Here is a 25256-nt window from a genome sequence, read left to right on the forward strand (position 1 = left end):
GCACCCGGGACCCCCGCAGCCGCCGCGCCCCCGTGTCGCCGCGCCCCCGTGTCCCCGCGCCCGCGGGGCTGGAGAGGGGGCGAAAGAGGCGCGGCGCCCACGCCGGCCATGGAGGCGTCTCTGGCCCGCGCCGGCCGCCCGAGCTGCGCTCCGCGCCGTCGCCGCCGCGCCTCGAAGTTTGCCGGCTGACTCGGAAAGTTGCGCTTGGGCTCTGCCGCCGCACCGCGTCCAACCTCCCGGCCTGCCCAGTTCGCCGCCGCCGCCCTTCGCGGGGCCTCGGCCCCGTCGACACCCGCAGCCCCGCCTGCCGGGGGATGTGAGCCGCGGCCTCCCCCAGAGGCCGGGCGGGCTGCACTGGCCCCGGCGCCTCCCGAGGCACGCGCGGGCGAGGGGCACGCCCCGGCCCCAGGCAGCCCGGGTCGCCATGGGCATCCAGGGCATGGAGCTGTGCGCCATGGCCGTGGTGGTGCTGCTGTTCATCGCCGTCCTCAAGCAGTTCGGCATCCTGGAGCCCATGTCCATGGAAGGTAACGCGTGGCCATCCGCCCCTCCGCCGGGACCAGCAGTGTGTAGGGAGGGAGCAGCAGTCGCGCTCCCGGGCGCGGGTCTGCGGGGCCCGCGAGGTGAGGCCCTCGGGCACTTTGCGCTCAGCGGCTCTGGCCTCCAGAGCCGCCGCCCCCTCCCGACCCCTGAGGGCTGGGCCTGGAACTAAAGGGATGGAGAGGCCTGGGGCTCCAAGGAGCACCGGAGGGGATGGACTGCGGCGCTAGGGTGGGCGTGAGCGAGATGCCTGCTGACACCCTGAGCCATTCTAGGCCCGCAGGTCCGGGCCACCCCGGGTGAGCACAGCCGGCTTGGGCCGCCCGCCCGTTGGTGGGGAGGTGGCTCGGGGTGTAGATGACTGGAAGGATCCTCAGCCCAGGGTGCCTTATGATGGCGAATGATAGGAGACCTCAGCCACATCACGGGGGTTGCCCCTTTCGCCCCCTGCCCACATCCACTTCCCCCTCCCTAGGCAAGGCTCAGGCCCAGGGGCTCAGTAACCAAATCCTCGGCACCACATTTCTGTCCCAATAAAATATTAATTGAGGAGACAGACCTACTCTTAAATCAGACAGTGGACAGTCACCCTGGGACCCCTGACCGGAGCCCTTCCAGCTGCTTCCCAACCTTTGGCACCTCCCTAAGACTTCTGGGCAGGTTAAGAGGAGAAGCCCCTCTAGGGCACACCCATTCTGAAGGGGACCTTGACCCCCCAGGGCTGTAACTTTCCCTCCCCCCACCACCCCCACCCCCAGATCCAAAGAGGCAGTTGCAGCCCAGTACCTCTGCACGGTGGGGCCAGCCTGTCCTGTTCTGTCACCTACACTCCCTTGCTGTCCTCTCAGAGGAGGACGGGCATTCTGCCTGCCTCAGCACTCTACTGACCTTGCCAGGCTCCAGCTCCTGGGACTGAAACTCAGAGGCCCAAGCAGGAGAGGGAGGAAGAACCTGTCCTTGCCTCTGAACCTCCCGGCAGCCCCCCCACCCCCCCCCCCAGCCTGAGGATGTGCCCCCAAACTCCTCTGAGGGCAGGACAGGGCACAAGGGCTTGAAGCAAGGCCCTTCCTCCATTTTGCCTTCAGAGCCCAGAGCCGGCTCTTTACCTGAAGTCCATGGCTATGTGCCCCGAAGAAGCCATCAGGCTCCATCACACCTTTTCTAGGTGAGTTCGTGGGACCCAAAGAGAAGGGATGTGATCAAGGTGGTTCTGAGAGGTGCCACCTTGAGCTTTAAATTTTACTTGGAGAGGAAAATTGCCCACGCTGGGCCTGCGCTTGTCTGGATGGTGACCCTGGCTGGGGAATCTATGACAGGGGATTTAGTGGGAATGGGAAATGCCTTTGCTTGGGGTGAGATGGGGGGATGAGCATCCCCTGAGGACCCGCGCCTCCCACAGGCCACTAGCCTATCCTGTATACCCTATCTTTTGCCCACCTGGAGTCTTCGGTGGGTGTGGATGGTGGTTGGTGCTCAGGGAAGCCCCTACATCCATCTTCCCCATTTCCTGGACTGTCGTGGGGCCACCAGGGGCCAGGAGGACTAGTGGCCTCATTCTACTTGGTACTGCAAAACCTTCCTACCTGATCCCAACTCCCAGGTGTGGGCCTGTGAAATTTGCCTTGGTGACGTCTAAGGAAAAAGGGATTTCTTTGCAAGGTGGATAGTATGCCCGAGACTACCGACGCTTTATTCAACCTGCTAAAAAAAAAACAAAAAAAACAAAAAAACAAAAAAACCACTTCACTTCAGGCTCGAACAGAGTGCCTCCTTTCTGGTACAGTTACCCACCTGTGCCCTTTGGAGTTGTGGTGTCTTGAGGGGGTGGGAGGAGCGGAGCCTCCGCGTCCGTCAAATCTGAGCTGGGATCCTGCCACCCACACGTGCTGGTGGTAAAGCTTCCTTACCCTTTCTGAGCCTCGGTTTCATCACCTGCGAAGTGGGCCGTGGCAGACTTGTAACTAGTCAGTGGGGCTCTGAGGCCTCCAGCACCATTCTTGGCATGTAATAAATGTGCAAACTTTGTGAGCCATTGGCATCACCAGTGATTAGCAATGGAGTGATTACTGGCAGTAACAGGACTGATTCGTGGTTGAAGACATTCTCTCACTGAAACAGGCCTCCCTGCATCAGAGGGCGAGGGTTAGACGTTCCAGATGTTCCGTGTTGATGGGGAGTGGTGTCCTTTAAGTGCCTGGAAGGCCCATGGGCCAGGCGGTGTCTAAGGGACTGTTAGATGGGGCTGCATGTCGTTGTGTGTGTGTCTCTTGTCCCCCCTGAGCTTCCGTAGTTCCCATCTGTGAGACACCAGAGTTACAGTGCCCCTGGGATTGTTAGGAACTAATAGATCTGGGTTCCAGGGATGCAGCCTTCTAGAAGTAGCTGCCGAAGCTGAAGGGTCTTCTGTGTGTCCTGAGTCTCCTGTCAGTGTCTGTCTCTGGGTGACTCCGTGGGGGGAGTTCCAGCCTGGTCTGGCCACTAGCTTACTGGGTGACTTTGGCACCTTTAACATTCTTGAGCCTTAATTTCCTCATCTGTAGAATTAGGATAAAAGCATGTTTTCCCCTACCCGCTTCCCAGGGGTGTAGTGAACTAAAGCACTTTGGAAAAGTTAAAAAGCAGAATTCAAATCTAAGGGACTCCAAGGGTAGGGCACCAGTAAAAAGTGACCCTGGGCTGGTAATCCTTGGTGCTTGTTTGCAAGCCTAACACCAGACCTTTTTGTCTACATCTGTGCCCCAAACTTGACTTTGGCTGCTGTGTCTCTTCTCGCAGTCCGGATTTCCTAAGTTCTAGACTCGTAGCTCTCAGCTGAAGGCAGTGTGGCACCTCAGTGGCCATCTGGTGACGTCTGAAGACATTTTTGATTGTCGCAATTGAGGAGAGAGTGCTACTGGCATCTAGTGGGTAGAGGCCAGGAATGCTGCTGAACATCCTGCAACGAACAGGAAGGGACCCACGAGAAAGAACGATCAGGCCCAAATGTCAGTAGTGAGGTTGAGAAGCCTTTCTCTGGAAGGAGCAGTAGGGGCTAGGTGGCCAGGGCCTAGAACAGCTGCTTTTCAGCCCTGACTTAGTCACTGACATGCTGTCATTAACTTGGAAAAGTCACTCTTCCTTTGTGAGCTCTGTTTCCTCGTCTATAAGTGGGGCGTTGGATTAGACGCACCATCTCCCCTGGGAACTTTCCCTGACCGCTCTGGCCCCCTGGCCCTTGGGGTTGTGTTAGGTGACACTGTTCTGAAATTTTCTGTGTCCCCATCCCCACCCCATATGGCCTTTCCAACGGTGTCAGTGACTTGCGTCTATACACTTACGGCCCCAAAGCGTGCCCAGCACTGCCTGGCAAACAGCAGGTGTTGAGTAAGTATAAATTATATGCCGCGATCACCACACATTTAGTGAGCACTCTTTGTATGCCAGGCAGTATGAGGCCACCAGGAGCACAGGTGATGCAGGGGCTTGGCCCTCTCTTTAGGACATCCCTGGGCAGGTGCCCTCTGACGGGAGGCCCCTCTGGCTGGGGAGGGGACAGGGATGCTGAATTGTGACATGGGAGTATAGGCGTGTGAAGAGACAGAAGTGTGAAGGGGAGAATCAGGGGCGCCCAGATGGAGGTGTGCACGGCCTGACCCACTGCCCTGCTCTTCCCTCTTTGAGGTGGCCTCGCAGCCCTGGCTGACAGAGGCGGCCTGGGAACTTGCCGGGTCCACAGCTGCCTCTTGGCTCTGAGCAGGCCCGAGGGGTGGCCATTACTCCTACTCTTCTCTTGCTCTGTATCTCCACCCAGCGCCCTCTGTTGCCTTTGCCGGGGGCCAGCCGACACTCTCCGTACCCCGGCTGGCGTCCTCCTTGGCAGGGTCTGCCACCCTTTGTAAATTGTCTGTTCCTCGGGACCCCTAGGCAGTTTCCAGGTCTAACGCTGACGACAACGACAGCAGCCCGCATCTAGTGAGGGCTATCTTTGGGCATCTCCTAATTTTGTCCCCAACAGCAGGCCCACTCTGTAGATGAGGAAACTGAGGCTTGGGGAGGGTAAGTAACTTCACTGAAGTTATCCAGCCAAGGAGTGGCAGAGCCAGGACCTATACCAACTCTGGCACGCCTGTCCTGGATGCGTCTCTAACTCCGCAGGGCCAAGGGGCCACGGACACGTCCTTGCCTCTTACAGTGAGGGCGTCAGCAAGGCAGAGTGGAGGCAGCCGCCTGGGTCCAGATCCAAAGTGGGCAAAGCCTCCCTCATCGAGCTGCTGTAAAGACTAAATATGTGCCTGTGTGTAAACTCTCGTAAAGCGACGCCCAGCACAGAGTAAGCGCTTTAAAAGTCCTACCTCTTGTTATTTCTTGCCAAAAACGTGCTAGCCCAAATTCCCCCCAGCGTCACACATCACTAACCACGTACTAGAAGTTAGTGGGAGAGGAGAACGCACTTAACAGGCCCTTCATTGCGGTAGGCGCCCTTCCTTATGTGCTCTGTAGAGTCCTCGTCCTCCCCTCCGACAGGCCCAAGGCTCCTGGGCGGGGCTCTGGGAAAGGAAGGAGAGAGCCAGGCTCCTTGTGGGTGGCTTCTGTGGGATAGGAAGGCAGGACAGGAGCCTGAGGCCTGTTGTTGTTGCTGTAGGATGGGGGACTTGGGCAAAGCCCCCTCCCTCCCCAGGTCAGTGCCTCAACTGTTGCATATCTAGTGGCTTCAAAGCAGCTTAGCCACAATCTCAGATGGAGTCTTACCTCGAAGCCCAGGACCCCCTGACAGACAGAAGGGGCGTTTTGCCCCACAGTGGTCCCCACAGGGGCTCCTCAGTGAGACCTCCAGGTCTAGGGGTCACCTGGTCAGCAGGGACCCGGCGAGGGCTGAGATCTGCCAGCTGGGTAAGAGGGATTGGTGCCAGCCAGTGGGGTCCGCACTGTGGACAGAGTTTTGCTGCCAGAGGAGCCAAGATGGGTGCTGGCTGAGCAAAGTAGGCACAAGGGAAGGTTTTGCAGCTGCCTCCAAGGGACGCTTGCACAGCCGCAGGGGGCTTCCCCGGGCTCACGCACTAGGTAGGCAACAAACACCCCTCACCCGGTACCTGGTGTGCCTTCGCCCAGTGATTTAAAGATTCGGACCCACCTTTCACAAGCCCCTCTGTGCAGGTGGGTCCTGCACAGAGGGGGCCGTGCAGCGTGGGGTCAGCATCCTGAACTGGAACTTTCACTCCCCTGGGAGGCGAGCCCAGTTTGTGATTTGTCAGGCTGCCGTATAGAGTTGGAACATTCAGCTTTTAGAATAAAATTTTTAAAGCCTCATGCCTTGGCTCCTTTGGCAAAAATGTTTGTTTGATGGAGAGGTTAAATCTTTTGTCGCTGAGCCCCTGCTAATCAGTGCAGTCGATGGGGTGGGGGATGAGTAATGTCCAGGACAAGCCTCTGGAGCAGTGGGAGAAGGGCTGAGGCCAGGGAGAGGCGGAAGGGAGGCTATGGACACAGGTCGACTTCAGTTTGGCTGAGCAAGGCTACTCAGTGTTTTGAGGGAAGCTGTACAAAATGGCTATTTAGATCCATTAATTGCCAGCACGCCCCATAATTGCACATGGTGGGCGTGATGCCTCTGGCGGCTCCTAAGAGATCTGGCTGCGTCTCGGCCGAAACAAGAAACAAACCAGAGGGATGGCCCCTTGGATTTCTCCCGTGGATACGCCAGGAGACGGGTGTCCCCCGGTGTCCCCTGAGAGCATGTGGGGTGCCCAGGATGGGGCCGGATGCTGTGGGGGTCAAGAGGAAACCAGGTTCCCTGCTCCTGAGACAGTTCCAGACAGTTCCGTGGCCTTTCCTTGGAGCATATGTGTGTAGAGGGGGTGAAAGGAAGTGGGGGAGGGGAAATCTCTCTTCCTCTTCTCATAAGGCTACCAGTCCTATCGGATTAGTGCCCCACCCCTCTCACCTCATCTTTACCTTCATTACCTCCCGGGAGCGCTATATCCAAATGTAGTCACACTGGCTTTGAACTTCAACGTATGAATTTGGGGGAGACGCAACTCAGTCCAGACCACTAGTAAACAGAGAAATATGTGTCTGGCAGGGAATCATGGCCGAATGGACAAAAGTAGAACAGAGATGAAGGATAGATAGGAATGGAGGGGGGGCATCTCTGAGGAGGTAACATTTGAGGAGATGCCTGAAGCAGGTGTGGGTTCCGAGGGAAAAGCAGTAGAGCCAGAGAGAAGAGCAAGTGGGGGCCCTGCAGAGGGAGTGTGCCCGGTGGGCTTGAAGGGCACAAGGGGGCCAGAATGGCTGAAGCAGAGGGAGCAAAGGCAGAGACCTGGGTGATGAGGTCAGAGCTGGGGGTGGGGGCACATTTATTGGCCATTTAAGGGCTTTGGTTTTTATATTCGGAGCTTGGGGGAGGTTGCTGAACAGAGGAATACACAAGGATATGTTTTCAGCACCTTCCTTCAGCACTATTTGAAAACTAGACCTATGGACCCAAGGCAGAAGGAGGGCAACATGCCTGGAGAGATGCCGGAGCCCTGGACCGGGGTGGGAGCAGCAGACGCGGGAGAAGGGGTCAGAGGCGAGATGTACGTGGAGAGTTAGAGCTGGCTGGCCATGCACGTGGATTGAGTGCTGGGAGGAAGATCTATGCCCGGAGTTTTGGCCCAAGCACTCGACAGGATGGAGTCTCTGTCCCCCGAGCTGGGGAAGGCTGTGGCTGAAGGTTGGGGAGAGGAAAGATCAAGAGCTCAGTTTGGAAATGCTCCATCTGAGAACCTCCTAGACATCCAAGTGCAGATGACAGGCCGGAGTCTGCCCGCTACTGGAGTCTGGAGGCCCAGGAAAAGTTAGCCCTCCTTCCCCAACTGAGTCTTGATTTTTAAAGTAGCTCTTCGATGCTGCAGATTTAATGAGTGTAACATTGTTTCCTCGTTGCTCTCAGACGCATTTTTCATACTAATTTTGTTTTTGTTTTTGTTTTAACATGAAATTTATCGTCGAATTGGTTTCCACACAACACCGAGTGCTCATCCCAACATCATACTAATGATTTTGACCACCTCTTTGCATATCTATTAGCCTCTTCCGTTTGCTCATCTCTAACTTGCCCGTCTGTATTCGTTGGTCATTTCTTTGGGGACTACTGTCTTTTTCTTATCTTCCAAGTGTCCTGTTTGGTCCAGACCAGCGGTGTTTTGTAAGGCTGCCATATAGAGTTGGGACACTGTAGGGTTCCCTCTCTCATCTTCTCTCGTTCTGGGGACTCTAATTACTTTTAACACTTTAATCTCTATTAAATTCAAATATGTGTTTTATATGTGCATTAAAATAATAGTAAACACCAATGAGCCTATCCTGCCCACCCCACACACACCTCCACTGTCCCAACTAGAACATCACCAGCCTGCCCCTCTCTTGACTTTCTCTTCTCCCTCCCCAGGGGTTACCACCAGCCAGATTGGCACTTGTCGTTCCTGGATTTTCATTCTTATTTATCATTTTATCTCTTACGTATCCCTACAAATTGTTTGGCTATTCTTGGTTTTGAATTTTATAAGAAAGGGAATCATACTGGTCTCGTAGGACTGGTTTTTCATCTAACAGTATGTTTCTAACTCGTCCACATTGCCATGTGTTCTCGTTCATTTCATCCAGTGGATGTCCCACAATCTATTTATCTGCTCTATTGTCAGTGGGCCTGCGGTCAATTCAAGCTATTTTTTTTAAATGTTTATTTATTTTTAGAGAGAGAGCAGGGGAGGGGCAGAGGGAGAGGAAGACACAGAATCTGAAGCAGGCTCCAGGCTCTGAGCTGTCCACACAGAGCCAGATGCGGGGCTCAAACTCATGAACTGTGAGATCATGATCCGAACCGAAGTCGGATGCCCAACTGACTGAGCCAGTCAGGTGCCCCCAAGCTATTGTTATGGTAGAACACTGGGGTGGCTGCACTCTTATTTTTCAAGCACAAGTACCTAGGGGAGGGTTACTGCCCCCTAGGGTATGCCGATGTATGCAGCCTTAGCATGAAAATGCAAATAACCGCCCCCCCCCCGCCCCCACAGTGTGTGCGTGTACCGGTTAGCTGCTCACAAGCATGCTTAAAAATTTCCATTGACCTCTGTTCTCTCCCTAGCCAGCTTTTAAGGATTGGCCAGCTTTCTTATTTCATTGTTATTATTTCCTGCCAATCTAGCTGTTGCATTCTCAATGTAATTTGCATTTTCCTGTTTATTAATAAGGTTGAGCCATCGTTCATATATTCATCTTTCCAGTTTCCTTTTTTGATGATTATCTATTCCAGATATTCTTTTTTCGTTGTTTGTTTGTTTGTTTGTTTGTTTAAACACTGTACGCTGTCTTCGTCCATTCTGTTGAGTTGTCTCTAACCAGCCACGGGGCCCTTTTTAAAACAGAAATCTTTCATTTTGATGTGATCGAATTCACCCACTTTTTATTTTCCTTTCTGGTTTTTGAACTTTGGAAGTCTTAAGAAGTCTTTCCCCATCCTTAGGATAGCAAGAGATTCTTTCACATTTTAACGCAATAGCTTATCTTTGACGTTTGGCTCTTTCGTTCATCTGGAGCCCATTTTTGCACGTGCTATGAGAATGGGATCCAGATTTCTGTGCTGGGCCAGTTTTCCTAAAACCACCTACTAAACTATGTGACCCTTCCACAAATCTGTGAAGTTCCTGCTATACCTCCATCTCTTTTTTGAGCTCGCTGGGTCTGGTTTTTTTTTGGTGTGTTTGTCTGTTCTTGTACCAACCACACAACTTTATTACAGTGACTGTGACTGTATATTAGCATTTAATGGGAAAAATTCCCTTTTTACTCTTCCTTTCTAGATTTTTATGGATGTTTATTCCTCCATGTATGTTTCAGAGTAAGTCTATTGGGGTCCTCAAAAAGTCCAACTGGATTTTTAATTGGAATTGTGTTGAATTTGTAGATAACTTTGGGGGAGAAAGAGTGTCTTCATGTTATATGGTCCTATCCAAAATGGAATGTCTCATTTGTTCAGGTTACCTTTCCATGTAGAAGTCCTTTGAGTTTTGGTTACTACTTAGATACTTTTGAGTTTTTATTGCTGTCATGAATGTTATATATGTCTATTTTAAGTGTTTTATTATTTATTTTTCAGAGAGAGAGAGAGAAAGAGTATGTGTGAGGGAGGGGCAAAGAGAGAGGGAGAGAGAATCACCTAGCAGGCTCCACCCTGTTAGCACAGAGCCCAATGTGGGGCTCGAACTCACGAACCATAAGATCATGACCTGAGCCGAAATCAAGAGTCGAATGCTTAACTGACTGGGCCACCCAGGTGCCCCATGAATGTTATATTTTTAATTATATTTTCTAGGTGGTTATTACTGGTGTAGAAAATTGCTATTGATTTTTGTAAATTAATCTTGTATCTGGCAACCTTACTAAACTCTCATGTATATTGATTTTTTTGTCCCTGTAGGGACCGAACATCTACAAGTAATGTTAGTTTTATCCTTTACTTCCCAATTCTTAAATTGTTTCTTTCTTTTTTGAAATTTCCTTAGAGCACTGGCAGGATATCAGTTAGTGGTAATTGTGGCCAACTTTGGCTTGTCCCAAATCTTAAAGGGAATTCATCTAAGTCTTTGCCATTAAATCTAATATTTTCTGTAAATAAATATGTTATTTGCAAATATAAGCTGCATCAAGTTATCCCTTCTATCCTAGTTTGCTTAAAGTGTTTGTTTAATTATAAATAGATGTGGATGTTTATCAAATGCCTTTTCTGTATTAAGGTTATCATATGATTTTCCCTCTGTATACTCTTACAGATAAAACCTTTTTTTCAACTTTTTAAATTTTTTATTTAAAATTTTTTAATGTTTATTTATTTTTGAGAGAGAGAGAGAGACAGAATGCAAGTGGGGGGAGGGGCAGAGAGAGAGGGAGACACAGAATCTGAAGCAGGTCCTGGCTCCCAGCTGTCAGCACAGAGCCCAGCATGGATCTGGAACTCACGAACCGTGAGATCATGACCTGAGCCAAAGTCAGAAGCTTACCTGACTGAACCACCCCGACACTCCAAACCTTATTTTTTTTAATGTTTATTTTTGAAAGGGGGAGGGGGAACACAGTGGGGGAGGGGCAGAGAGAAGCGGGACGGAGGATCTGAAGCCGGCTCTGCCCTGACAGCAGACAGCCTGATGTGGGGTTCAAATTCATGAACTGTGAGATCATGATTTGAGCTGAAGTTGGGCACTTAACCGAATGAGCCACCCAGGCGCCCCCAGATAAAACCTTCTTGATCGTGATGTAATTTTTTTTTTTTTTAGTACCGTTGGATTCAGTTAGCTAACATTTTGTTTAAGGTTTTATATCTACATTCAGGGTGCCTGGGTGGCTCTGTCAGTTAAGCATCTGACTTCAGCTCAGGTCATGATCTCACAGGTTCATGAGTTCGAGCCCCATGTCAGGCTTTGTGCTGACAGTTCAGAGCCTGGAGCCTGCCTCAGATTCTGTGTCTCATTCTCTCTATGCCTCTCCCCCACTTGTGCTCTGTCTCTGTCTCTCAAAAATAAATAAATGTAAAAAAAATTGTAAGGTTTTATATCTACATTCAAAAATGAAATGGGCATGTAATTTTCGTTTGTTTTTCCAGCTTTACTGAGATATAATTGACATATACCATTGCGTAAATTTATGAGATGATTGGTATAATAAGGTTAATTAATGCATCCATCATGTCACATAATTACCCTTTGTGTGTGTGTGCGTGTGTGTGTGTGTGCATGCGCGCGCGTGCACATGTGTGCATATGTGTGGTGGCAGTAGAACATTTAAGATCCATTATCTTAGCAACTTTCAAGTATACAACACAGTATTGTTAACTAGAGTCTACACGCTATACATCGGATCCCCAGAACTTACTCATTTGATAACTGGAAGTTTATACCCTTTGACCAACATCTCTTCATTTCCCCTATCCCTCAGCCCCGGCAACCACCAATCTACTCTCTGTACCTATAAATGTAGTTTCTTTTTTTTTACATTCCACGTATAAGTGAGACCATACAGTATTTGTCTTTCTATGCCTAACTTATTTCACTTAGCATAATGTCCTCAAGGTCCAGCCATATTGTCACTGTAATTTTCATTCTTGTACGGTCCTTGTGTGATTGAGGAGTGAAGATTACTGGACTAGTAACATGGGTCTCGGGTGATTCTTCAGAAAAGCAGTTTGTATGGAGTGGTGGGGTAAATGCCCCCTAGGAGTAAGTTCATTCAGGGGAGACTAGGAGAGGAAGTAAAGACCAAGAGTTAAAGAAGAAGAGAAAAAAGAAATAGCTGGAGGGGATGGTAAGGTTCGAGGAAGTTTTGTTCTCTTGCTTTTTATTCAGTGGAAGAAATAGCAACAAATTTAGGATATTTGTTTTGTTTTTATTTTTTGGCCCATAGGGGCCATTACCAGTCATGGTAATGTTCATGGGACATTACCAGTCTTGGCCCATTTAAATTTTTTTAATGTTTATTTAAAAAAATTTTTTTTAATCTTTATTTTTGAGAGAGAGAGAGAGTGTGTGTGTGTGTGTGAGCGGGGAGGGGGCAGAGAGAGAGGGAGACACAGAATTCGAAGCAAGCTCCAGGCTCAGAGCTGTCAGCACAGAGCTCGACACGGGTCTCAAACTCACCGGTCGCAAGATCATGACCTGGGCTGAAGTCGGACGCTTAACCAACTGAGCCACCCAGGCTCCCCAGTCTTGACCTATTTAAAACCCCTCTCAGTCAGTTAAGCATCTGCCGCCTGATCTCAGCTCAGGTCTTGATCTCAGGGTCATGAGCCCTGCTTTGGGGTCTGTACTGGGCATTGAGCTCTGCGCTGGGTGAGAAACCTCCTTTAAAATAAGAGAACCCGTCTTTCATTTTGCTATCTTTTTTCCCTTTTATCACATGTCCTTCTCCTGTAGGCAATTATCTAGTTTTTATTTAATATGTTTCTACTCTACATATAGGTCCCCTTTATTGGTGCCTAGTTCTACGAATTTTGACAAATGCATAATAATGTAACCACTACCACAATCAAGATATAGAACAATTCTATCCCCACAAAAAATTCTCTAAGGCTGCCTTTTTTTTTTGTCATTAACACGTCCCTTGCTCCATAGCCCTTAGTAGCCACTGATATATTGTCATTCCCCGTGATTTGCATAATTTTGTCTTTTCCAGATGTCATACATTAACCAGCCTCTCGAGTCTGGATTAGTTCACTTGCTAATGCACTCGAGGTTCATTCATGCTGCTGCGTATATCAATAGCTTGTTTACTTTTATTGCTGAGTGATATTCCACTGGGTGAATGTACCACAGATGATGTATCCACTCCCTGGTTGAAGGACATTTGGGTTATTTCCAGCTTTGGGTGACTGTCAATGAAGTTGCTCTAAACGTTTGCATAAAAGTTATTGTGCTCTGTCTCTCTCTGTCTTTCAAAAATGAATAAACATTAAAAAAAAAAGAGGCGTGGAGTAGTATTTCCTTGTGGTTTTAAATTGTATTTCCACAATCGCCAGTGGTGTTCGACACCTTTTTATGGGATTATTTGCCATCGGTATGTCCTCTATGGTGAAGTGTTTGACCAAGTCTTTGCCCACTTACCAACTTGAGTTGTTTTCTTACTGTTGAGTTTCGAGAGTTCTTCACATAATCTGGATATCCTTCATCAGATATATGCTTCGTAAATATTTTCTCCCAGTCTGGAGTTTACCTTTTTATTTCACAGTATCTCTTGTTGAGCAAAAGTTTTAGTTGTTATTAAAAAGTACAGTTTATCAACTTTTCTTTTATGGATCATGCTATTGGTGTCATGTCTAAGAACTCTTTGCCTAAATCCAGGCCATAAAGCTTCCTAGTCTATGACTCACTTACTGGGTTTCTTAATAACTTTATTGGTTTTTCCTCCATGTTTCTCTGTTTTTTTTTCAATGATTTTTACTCTTATTTTTATTATATCCTTTCTTCTAATAACCTTGAGCTTAATTTGCTCTTCTTTTCCTGGATTCTGAAAAACTTAGATCTAGAAGTTTCTATCATTGACTTTAGACCTATCTTCTTTTCTAATAAAGTAACATAAAACTATAACTTTCCCTCTAAACACGGATTTATCTGCATCCAGAAATTTTTGGTTTGCTGTATTTTCGTTATCATTCAGTGCAAAATATTTCAAAACTCACCTTGTGATTTTCCTTCTCTGATGTTTGAGTTCATTAGAAGTGTGTTGTTTAATTTCCAAACGTTTGGGATTTTTTTTTATTGTTCTTGTTTTTTTGGGGGGATCTCGATTTAATACCATTGTGGTCAGAATTTTGCTTTTTATTCCAGCATCTGGTCTGTCTTAGTAACCACAGAATGTGCTCCCGAAAAGAATATGTACTCTACAGTTGTTGGGCAGAAGGTTCTATAAATATTAATTTGATCAAATTGGTTGAGAATGTCTTTCACATCTTTTGTATGTTTACTTATGGTACCATTTACTGGAAAAGGGTGTTAAATACTCCAATTGAAATTGTGGTTTATCTGTATCGCCCTTTTAGTTTTGAATGTTTTTGTTTCAGGCATTTTAAAGTTGTTGCTAGGTATATGTATATATTTTATATTGCACTATCTTCTTGATGAATTAATCCTCATATCATTATAAAACGTTCCTCTTTGCCTCTAGTAGTACCCTTTGCCTTGAAGTCTACTTTGTCCGTCATTAATAGAGCCACACCAGGTTTCGTATTCCTTTCCACTATTTTACTTTACATCTGTGGCTTTGACTTAAGGTATCCTTTTTGTAAGTAGCACATAGTCAGGTCTGGCTTTTTCATCCATTCTGAAATGCCTACCTCTTAGTTGAAGTAAGCAACCAATTTTTAACATCTATTTATGCTGCTGTGTGTCCCTTTAACGCACTGCATGGCTTGCCTTGCCGTGTGTGCATCCCCCATTTTGTGCCCACCCGTCCTGCCTGTGATGGCCTCCAACTCCCCGATCAAAGATACTATTGCCGTGAACGTCAATGTACAGTCCCCTTAGCTGGCTGAGATCCTGTTTGGGATGTTTATTCCGAGTAGAATCGCTGGCTTCCAAAATTTACCGATACTAAACTTGACGGAGGATTGCCAGATTCAACAGTATGTCCACATGGTGAAGGGAATGATCCAGAAGGGAGAGGAAAAAAAGATGATGGGTAAAGAGGAAACAGTGGGGAAACTTGCGGCAGTCACGTGCTTGAGACAGTGAGAGGGTCTGGGACCTACTGTGCACGCGGAAGGGTTTGCCTTGGCCAGGAACCAGGACAGTGGTTCCCAGAGGAGGAGGGAAAGAGGATGTTTAGGCCAATACAGGTAGACTGGTAGATGTGGGGAGAAATTTTCTTCTGTGGCTTCTGTTTTCTCAGGGATGTAGGAAGCATCCTGAGAGTAAGGATGGGGCAGGAGGCACTGGGAATTTAAACAGACGGAAGGTATGAAATGGTTATCCTGGAGATCAGGCATGTGCATGGACCAAGGCAACAGCCTGATTGCTGGGCACCTTTGCAGGGCACGGTGGCCCTCAGTGGGAGCCAGCAGTACTCATGGGAGAGGCCCAGAATGGGGCAGCCCAGCACAGGGCTCAGGGTGCTCCCGTTAGCAGTATTCCATGTCTGGCACTGCACTAGGCTCTGCGGGCACAGGGTGGGCAGTTCAGGGAGGCTCGCAGCCCTTACCCTGCAGTGGGAACAAGCAAGCAGCTTATGAGATCGTCGTGGGCTTACCATTTTGCTTTGCAGGATGCCAGGGGAGGCCAGGGATGCTGACAGTGCAGTGGGTGGGGATCTTGCTTTTCGTTTCGGTGAAAAGTTCTGTAATTATGTGAGCATGCTGCTCAGCAAGGTGTAGGTGCTCAGTGCTGTTTCGTCTGTAGCTTTATTTTGTGTTGTAAGAGTGATGCATGCCATATCAAAGGATGTTAGAAAAATGTAAAAAAAAAAATCATAAATAAAAAAGTAAAGATCACCTGAAATTTACCTCCGCACCCCCTCCCCCCCAAGGTAACCATGGTTAATTAACATTTTGATGTTATTATTAAAGGCTAGGTCTGGTCCCTGCCCTATGGGCCCTTGAGATCTGACCTCCTACCCAGGTGTGAATGACAGCTTCACACCAAATACAGCCAATGAGCAGCATGTTAGGCTAGATGGGCCAAGGGGGTGACCTCCCCATTCCTGGGGGGAAATCAGGGAGGGCAGCATGAAGGAGGTGGTCCAGGAATTGGGTCTTGAAGCCTGAAGGTCCTTTGAGCTTGTCTTGCTGTCTTTTTTTCCTCCCATCTCCCTTTGTTCAGTGTCTCTCTAGGATCAGACCAGCTCCTGCCCCCCCCCCCCATCCCACACGTGGCTGAGAGGGTGGACATGCTCGAGGTGAGGCAAGTGGGGAGAGCTAACTCTATGTGAGGAGCAAAGCAGCAGAGCAGCCATGAGACACAACTCCTGAGAATGTCATTCCCCCATAGCCCCACCTTTTGTGCAGTGCACAGCCCGTGGGGCCATACCTGGTAGTCATGTAAGGAGAGTTCCTCCACCTCTACTTTAGCCCATGGCCTGGTGCCCACAATAGAGCAACAGAAGGAGCAAGGGCATTTGTTCCACCCTCCGGGGTCTGTGTCTCCTTCCAGACAGCAGCGACAGTGAGCTAGAGCTGTCTACAGTGCGCCACCAGCCAGAGGGACTGGACCAGCTGCAGGCACAGACCAAGTTCACCAAGAAGGAGCTACAGTCCCTCTACAGGGGCTTCAAGAACGTGAGTGCCCCCCATCCCCTTGGGAGAGGCCCGGACCCACCTAGCCCTCCTGGCCCAAGCTCCAGGCAGGAGAGACCCTGGCCCAGGGGCACCTTCTAAAAACTTCCCCAGGGCACAGCAAATATCCCAGGGGCCTTGATGGGTCTCTTGTTTTGTGGGAGAGCTGTCTGGGTGTGGGTCAAGTCCCAGAATCAGTATTCTGAAGGCACCATCTTCCATGCTGTGTGTCTCTGATGCTGGCAGAGGGGAGGAGCATAGGGAGGGACCAACTTGGCATGAAGGGACAACCCGCCACCCTCCCACTCACCCCCCGCCTGCATCACCCTGCCCCACCGCCAGGCTTTTCCCAGCTCGGGCCTCAGTAGAGCCCAGCAGTATCTCAAGCAGCAGGTGTCCCCAGAGGGAGGGGCAAGGCCAGACCCTGTGGAGTTTGGGCGGGGGGTGGGGGGGTGCGCTAGGGATGGCTGAGGTCACTGAGGGGGTGGCTTCCTGCTGCAGGAGTGTCCCACGGGCCTGGTGGATGAAGACACCTTCAAACTCATTTACTCACAGTTCTTCCCTCAGGGAGGTGAGTCTGAGGCCAGTCCCCCTGGCTCTTCCCAACCCTCCCCGCCCGCCCTCCATGGCACCTCTACAAACAGTGGGTGTCACCTTTAAAGGGGAAGGGATCCTTGCCTCCACCCTTTGCCTGCAGCCTGGAGCTGCCTCTGTCCTCTTGGAAAGGTGGGGCACTCCAGCCCCGGAATGGCAACACACCCCAGCCCTTGCCCTTGCTCTCCCCAGATGCCACCACTTATGCACACTTCCTCTTCAACGCCTTCGACGCCGATGGGAATGGGGCCATCCGCTTTGAGGTAGGTCCCCGTTGCCCCCTCCCACACCCCCTGCCCCTCTAGCCCACAGTGGGGGCGGGCGATCTCCCTGCCCGGGTGCCACCCTCTCGGGCCTTTCAGTGGCCCAGACATGATCCTGGGTGTAAACGATCCAGTGTGTCAGCCAGAGAATGGGTGGACTGTGCCCGGTTGGCCCTGGGCCTCGCTGAAGTTAGGGACAGTCTGGCCACTCTATTCTCATTCAGCCTTTGCTTCCATTCCAGGGCTGCCAAGCCCAGGGAGCTTCTAAGGCACACGTGAATTTGCATTTGAAAAGGGGGCAAGGATTAACTCTGGGGTCCGTGCTAATAGTGGGGGTTGCAGGCGCCCAGCCCCAGAATCTATCCCTTGCCACAAAACAGGGGGAGCACCCAGCCTGAGCTAGCTTGGTGAGTGACACCTGCCCCCCAGGAGGGCCCTGCCAGGCTCTGTGGGGCGGGCAGAGACGTGGGCGGCACCTAGGCCGGCCACACGGGACCATTTGAGAGAGGCCCCGTCTGTGGAGCCCAGGCCCCAAAAATAGCTGCAGGCGAAAAGCTGAAACCTCTTTGGAGAGGAGAACCTTGCTGAGAGCTGGGCCTGATCGATAACCACCCTGCTCGGCTTCCAGGGCCAAGGGCAGCTGACAGGAAAGCAGAGGAACGAGTGGGCCGGGCTCAGAAAGCCCCTGGACGAGCCGGGGTGTAATAATAACCTGTCGGTAATGCTGCTCAGTTTATTTTTATGCCGCCAGCCAGCCGGCACGTTGACACAGGGGCAGACCGGGTGGGGTGGCCCAAGGCCACAGCCTTGCCCTGTGACCACAGGGGCCCCACCCTCTCCTGGCCACACTCTTGGGGCTAGTGCCTGTGTAAACCTACAGTGTCGTCATCTTTTTTATTTTAAAGGAACACCTGCACACAGTAAAAACCCCAGCATTACCAGGGCACGCAGGAGAAATTGATTGTCCTACCCTGTGACCAGTCTCTCGTGTATCCTTGAAGGGGCACCGAAGAGTTCTGGGAATAAAGTGTGAGAAGCACTCGTGTAATGGACCCAGCCAGGGCTCTGTGAGACAGTTTTTCTCATTCGGAAATCAGATGATCAAACAGCTCACCAGGGGCCCAGTGCGTGGTGGGGGCCAGGAAGGTCTCTGTCACCCTCCTGTGGTCTTTGCTCTCGCCCCCCGGAGGGAGGGGTCTGGTGGTCCCTTTAAGGTGGTAGGCAGGTGGGGTGTGCTGTCAGTGGCTGGGCTTGGGACACTGGTGCCGAAGCCCCTCTGCTAGGCACCTTCTCAAAAGGTCCTATATCTGTGGCATCCTCCCAGGCCTTCCCGCCTGCTTCTCTGCCATGAAACCCTTTCCTCCGGTTTCATATGGGTGTGTTTGTTTATCTTAAGGACCTTCTTGACTGCAGTGTTCTGCTCTAGGAAAGCTTTTTCAGAAAGAGAGGAGGGCACTTATGTCCCCAGGGACCTTTCAATCAGCAGGCCCTAATCCTGGGTGCACCACAGGTTGGGATCCCCATGGCTGGAAGGACCTCAAGAAGTGGGGGTGACTCTTGACCCCCCTCACTGCCTCAGACTGAATCTTTCAATGTGCCCTTAAAACAGAAAGTCAGGGGGCGCCTGGGTGGCTCGATCGGTTAAGCGTCCAACTCTTGGTTTCGGCTCAGGTCACGATCTCACAGTTTTGTGAGTTCAAGTCCCGCATCGGGCTCCATGCTGACAGTGCAGAGCCTGCTTGGGATTCTGTCTCTCTCTGTCTCTCTGTCTCTGTCTCTCTGTCTCTGCCCCTCCCCCACTTGCGCTGTCTCTCTCTCAAAATAAATGAATAAACTTAAAAAAAAAAAAATTAAGAGGGGCGCCTGGGTGGCTCAGTCGGTTAAGCGTCCGGCTTCGACTCAGGTCGTGATCTCGCAGTTTGTGAGTTCGAGCCCCGCGTCGGGCTCTGTGCAGACAGCTCAGCGCCTGCAGCCTGCTTCGGATTCTGTCTCCCTCTCTCTCTGCCCCTCCCCCGCTCATGCTCTGTCTCTCAAAAATAAATAAACATTAAAAAAAATTTTTTTTTTTAAATTAAGAAAACAGAAAGTCAGGTCAGCTTATTGATAGTTACAATGATCCCAACCTTTTTTTTTTCTATTTTTGAGAGACAAGACACATATTAATTAAAGTTGAACAAAACAGCACACAAGCAAACCTCATCTTCACCAAGCGGGAGCAGTGGTCCCGCGGCCCACCTCAGGGTCTGCCCGCTGCTCTGTTCCTCTTGGGTCCTCTGGGATTCACCCACAGGAGGGAGCCTGGCATTGGCCTCCCCAGCCCAGGCACGGGCCACGTGTGTACATTGCGATGCATCACAACCCTCTGTGCCTTCCAGGGCCTTTTGTATTCGACCCACTCATTGTACCAGCACGCTGCTGCTCCTTTGGAGAGTTAGGCCCAGTTGTGTGTCTGGAGGAAGGTGCGGCTGCCTCTCCCTTACCTCCCCCTGCAGTAACCCACTCCCTGTGCTGTGTTCACTGGCCAAGCCACATGCGACTGCAGAGTTATGGTTACTAGCTTATGCCTGCAAACCTCTGCTTCCCCTCTCTGGCTGAGCCCCTCCCGTGTGCTCTACTGGATGCCGCTCATGTGCACCCAGGGGTGCCTTAGCCTGGAAACCGAGGCCTCTCTGTGTCACTGTGCCACTGCAGAGACCCTCAGCCTCCCTGCGCTCTGCCTCAGGGACAGCCGCAGAGCAGGGGCTGTGGACGCGATGGACGTCATATGCCTCGGAGTTAAGATCAAGGAGTTACAGCTAGTGACAGTTCCACATGAGATTGTGCCGTGTGGGGCTGGAAATTAATAAACGTTCTATTTATTTAGTGTGTGTGTGTGTGTGTGTGTGTGTGTGTGTGTGAGAGAGAGAGAGAGAGAGAGGGCGCAAGCGGGAGAGGGACAGAGAGAGCAGGGGAGAGAGAATTCCAAGCAGACTCCGGCTGACGGCCCCATGGGGGCTCCATCCCACGAACCATGAGATCGTGACCCGAGCTGAGATCAAGAGGTGGGATGCTTAACCGACCGAGCCACTGAGGCACCCTGGGGCTGGACGTTTGGAACTACCAAGTACTCCAACGTGTGCTGGCGGGACAGGAGGGAGTCTGTGTGCTAGGGAGGATGGATGGTCTCCCAGAGGACATTCCCACACGTCTCCCTCCTGGTACCGTCACCACTGTTCTTATACCCACACGCTTAGGGACATGGAACGGAGGCGTTCCTCGGTTGTGGCTGATTGTGAGGGCTTGTACACGGCAGACCTGGGTATGTGCAGACAAGACGGGGGGATGGTGTTGCCAGCACCCTCCGGCGGCCCGCACTAGAACGGGCCATTCCCTGCTGCCTCCGGTCGGACCTCACGCCCTTGCCTCCCACCGGGAAAGCCTGTCAGACCCCAGTGATGTGATTTCAGGGACGCTTCGACTCCTCACTAAATCATGCCCGAGCTTCAGTGATTATTCCCCACACTTGGGCACGTAAGAGCTATCACCTTTCTCCTTTAACGTTTTCAATTTCTTCACTTATACACACCAGGCTTTAAGAGTCCAGTAGATTTACAGGATGTGCCCTGGAAAACCAGCTGTTAACCACCCACCCACACACCTGCGGAGGCAACCCCCTTCTGCTGCTTTAGGGGATTTGCACCATTCGTCTCCATGTGTCCGCACAGTACGCTTGTTGCTGCTTCCTGGCTGCCCGGTTAAAATTTTGTTATTATTATTGGTTTTTGAGAGAGAGAGCACAAGTCGGGCAGGGGCAGAGAGAAGGATACACAGAATCCTTCTGCAAGGACTGGAACCGGGCTCCAAGCTCCGGGCTGTCAGCACAGAGCCCGGCATAGGGCTCGAACTGTGAGATCATGACCTGAGCCAAAGTCGGAAGCTTAACCGACTGAGCCACCCAGGCGCCCCACTGGCTGCCCAGTTTTAGACCACCCGCTCTCTGCTGTGGGGATGAGAGCTGGGTCTCCCATACGCATACACCTTTCCCATCCCCTGGCTTTCCAGAATGCTAGGATTCAGGTGGGACAAGGACCGTGGTTTTACTCTGATGACGTGAATTTGATGCCCCGCTCAGCCTTCTGGTGAGCGGATTATGTTTTTCTTTTCCGCGCATTCTTATTTTGCCTCCAGTTAACAGTGGTCCTGGGTTTTCAGTTGCCCGGGGTCTGTGACCTCGTCATGAATTCACCTCCAGGCCTTTCTCCAGTCTCGGAACGAACGAACGAACGAACGAATGAACGAATGGGCATCTCCCTGAGGACGCTCCTCAGCCTCCAGCTGGCTCCACCTCCTCCCCTTTCCCCCGGGTGGGTCTCCTGGTTCTGGAATTCTTCATCTCCCTTGTCCTTGCTTTATTCTGTCTTTTCAGGGGCACAGCTTCCAGCAGCTTCCTATGAAAGAGTATGTGGGAGATAACTTTGGAGCCTGTGGATGTCTGGAAACATCTTCGTTCTATTCTCCCTCTTGCTCGGTACATTGTGTGGGAGCAAAGCTATGGTGGGAAGCTGTCCTCCTTCCCAGCGGTGGTGGCCTCACTTCTTGCAAAACCTGCCCAATCCTGACCCTGTGTACAGGACCTGCTTTTGTGTTGTCCGTTTGGTTCTGTTTTTCTCTCTGGAAGCTTGTAGGATCCTCTTTTTTGCGCCTGGTTTACTGAAATGCCATCATGACCTGTGCCCACAGGCAACACTGTGGGCTGTTTCCATGCACATGTGTTTCCACGTGCTTGGCCTCAGCAGGACCTGGATGCTTCCCGGTCTTCCATCCTGGGGGGAGGGGGGTCCTTCGTCTTCTCTAACCTGCTTTCCTCCATTTCCTCGGTTCTCCTGGGAGCCCCTGGTGCTTGGGCATTGTGTCCTCTATAGGAGACCTCTCATTGTCCTCTTTTCTGTTTTCCAGCTCTTTTGCCTTTTCACACAACTTTATGGAAGATTCCACTTGCTCTCCCAAACCCTCTTCTGAGTCTGTCATTTTGCTTTTGTATTTTTAATTCCCAGAGCTCTTTCTCGTTGTCAATTATTCCCTTTTTGTAGCATCCTATTCTTATTTTAGGGATGCCGGATTTCCAACCTTCACTTCTGGTCATTTTTGTTAGTCTTTTTTCCTCCTGGAATAATTTTTCTTTCTTCCAGATTGCTTTCCTCTGTTTCCCTTAGTCTCTCTTTCTCGTCGTACAGGCCTCTTCAGATCCAGAAGATCTTATGTTTGAGTGGTAACCAAAACCCTTGGTGCACGGCCTGCCCCGCCCCTGCCCCCCCCCCCCGCCCCCAATCTGCCGTTCTCCACTTCCTGTTCCAGGACAGCCCTTCTCTGCTGCTTCTTTCAGAATAACCTGGGAGGACCCTGTGGGGCAGAGAAGGCTCAACCTGCAAGCCTTCCGGGAAATGGAAGGGAGGGTTTGCTTTTCCACCAACTGCTAAGAGCAGTTGGAGTTTTCACACAGAAGCCACTGGAACATTTATGTCTTATAACATTGTAATAAATTCTCTGTCACACCTCAGAGGTGATTCCAACACACAGGTATGTCATGACCCCAAAGCTGAGCACTATTAGTTTAGCTTTTAAGCCATGAGTTTTCAAGCACCTTGACATGCAGATCCTTGGTAAACTAAAAGTAGAACATTCTCCTTTATTAAAAGAGCACCCAAGGTCTTCTCTTTCAGTAGCCGTGCATTAAATGGGTGTAAGACACCATGTATTTGAATATCTTTATTTGAGAAGATAAGCACCAGCCACCATGCCATTCCCACCACATGCACACACACACACACACACACGCACACACACGCACACATGCACACACACACACACACACACACGCACACACACGCACACATGCACACACTCACAAGGTGTTGACCTAATGGACATCATCAGCCTGCTCTGTAATGAAGGCTCCTCACCTATAGAGGTGTGAAGGCACACAGCAAACCGGAAGTAAAATCTGGGCATCGGACTCCTCACCCTCCCCTCCCTCCACAGGACTTTGTGGTCGGCCTCTCCATCCTGCTGCGAGGAACAGTTCATGAGAAGCTCAAGTGGGCCTTTAACCTCTACGACATTAATAAGGATGGCTACATCACCAAAGAGGTACAGGGCGGTCGAGGGTGGTGGCCATCTGCCCCTCTTCCTCTCTACTGCTCCACACTCCCAGCCTCTTTCCTCCACTCTCCTGCCACCCTGACTGTCCTGTCTCCCTTTCCTGTCCAGAGACACGGCTCTCAGCTCAATCCTGGAGGGGACAGCAGCCAGGGGGCTCTCCTCCTCTCCCAGGCGCTTGGTCCTGGACATCGGGGTGCAGGGGATTGTGGAGCTGGTGTGCCCCTCACCGGTTCGACCAGTATTCTCAGATCATTCTCTCTCACAGGGAGGTCCTGAGGGAGACACAACTGGAGAAGCTAGGGACAGGGGGAGGAGGAGTGGGCCTCAGCTTCCCCCCAGTCAAGGGGGCAGTGTGGACCCTTAAGGCAGGTGGGGGACCTCACCACACAGGTCTACAGTCAGGTTTTGTTTTGCCCAAACATTTTTTTTTTTTTGTATATGAAATCGTCGCTACAATTTCAAATTTTGGAGACGACACATCAAAATCTATCTCCAGCTTCTGGAGAATCAGAGGCCTGCACTGAATAGACTAGATGGGGGTGAGCTCGTCTGTCTCCAGCTTGAACACCCCGCCTGCTCACTCACTGCTGCCCTGGCAGTGCCTTCGCCCTTTGGGGCAGCCCCTCTCCTGGGGCCCTGGTACCCCCCTACATCCTCGCAGCCAGGCTCATGCCTGGCCCTCTGGCCCTGCTCCAGGAGATGCTGGCCATCATGAAGTCCATCTATGACATGATGGGCCGCCACACCTATCCGATCCTGCGGGAGGACGCGCCTCTGGAGCACGTGGAGAGGTTCTTCCAGGTGAGTGCTCCAGCCCTGGGCCTGGAGGGGCAGGGCAGCCAGGGGAGGGAGGGGGCTCCTCCTCTTAGGACAACCCTAAGCAAGCCACTCCCCTCTCTGAGCCCCACTCCCCCCACAAGGAGGTTAAACCGGCACCCCCCACCTGGTTGTCAGGATCCCCCACTCCCTGATCCCCTGAACCTCATCACAGGGCAAGCCAGGGCTTGTAGATTCCAGGGCAACTGACATACCAGGCCAGTGTTCCGGTGCCTTCCAAGAGCTCTCCCATCTCCTCCAGAAAAACTCCGTAAGAGGAGTGGGGTTGTGGTGCCTTTGTTCTGTGTCCATGGGGACTAAAGGGGCTGAAGCTTCCACCTCCCGTTGGCCGGTGGCCCCTCCTGTGCCTCAGTTGCTCTATCTGCCCTGGCTGCCTGTCAGGGAGGTGAGGGGGTCAGAGGAGCATGGGGATGCGTTCTGGGAAGTGTAAGCCCAGGAAAGCTGCTAGGAAGTGGCCGGGTGTGGGGAACAGACTGGGGAGATGCCAGAGAGGTCAGCTGTGCCACGGAAGTAGCTAGGGAGGGCACTTTACGTGGCCTGGATCCAGGGTAGGAGATAGATGGGACGGGCCGGGATGGAGGCGACCCACAGACTCACTGAGGGCGTGGCTTGAATTACAGAAAATGGACCGGAATAAGGATGGGGTGGTGACCATTGATGAGTTCCTGGAGACCTGTCAGAAGGTAGGTGGCATCCGGAGCTGAGGACACCCAGGGTCCTGCCCCTGCCAGTCCCTGAGCTCCTCCCGACCTCCAAACTCCACGTGCACACTTTTGTCTGGGCCCCATCCCTTTGCCACCTGCTCCATGCCAGCCTACAACCCACAGCCCGTGGCCTCAGCATCCCTTAGACGGCCTTATAGTGCCTCGCACCAGAGGGGACAGACGTGGGCCAACAGGAGGATGATTGGGCCGTTGGCCCTCCGGACAGGGTCACGCAGTGAGAGAGGTGCCTGGAGCCTCCCCCAGCGTTGCAGGTGACCTTCGTCTGCAGAGCAGCCTTGTGCGCGAGTGGGAGCGTGGCATGTGCCTCCACCGGCCTCAGCCATCTGCGTCGCTCCCAGAGTGGCCTCTCAGGTGCCCCTGGCCTCCATCTGAGTAGAGCCAGGGGAC

The 25256-nt window shown here is 51.4% G+C and overlaps 1 protein-coding gene across 3 annotated transcripts in view; it reads left to right on the top strand.

The window, feature by feature from the left end:
- Positions 1-25256, top strand: part of KCNIP3 (potassium voltage-gated channel interacting protein 3) — an 86472-nt gene that overhangs the window by 60815 nt on the left and 401 nt on the right. The window contains exons 1-7 of one of the 3 annotated variants that reach the window (XM_042982052.1): positions 425-527; positions 16191-16315; positions 16814-16883; positions 17099-17169; positions 23188-23295; positions 24004-24108; positions 24765-24827. In XM_042982052.1, coding sequence (XP_042837986.1) covers positions 425-527; positions 16191-16315; positions 16814-16883; positions 17099-17169; positions 23188-23295; positions 24004-24108; positions 24765-24827 — 645 coding nt within the window. Of the gene's footprint in view, positions 1-424; positions 528-16190; positions 16316-16813; positions 16884-17098; positions 17170-23187; positions 23941-24003; positions 24109-24764; positions 24828-25256 lie in introns of those variants that run through there. The other 2 variants (XM_015537627.2, XM_042982051.1) reach the window with 2 other exon arrangements.

This window comes from Panthera tigris, chromosome A3, assembly GCF_018350195.1.
Source record: "Panthera tigris isolate Pti1 chromosome A3, P.tigris_Pti1_mat1.1, whole genome shotgun sequence".
NCBI classification, from domain to species: Eukaryota; Metazoa; Chordata; class Mammalia; order Carnivora; family Felidae; genus Panthera; species Panthera tigris.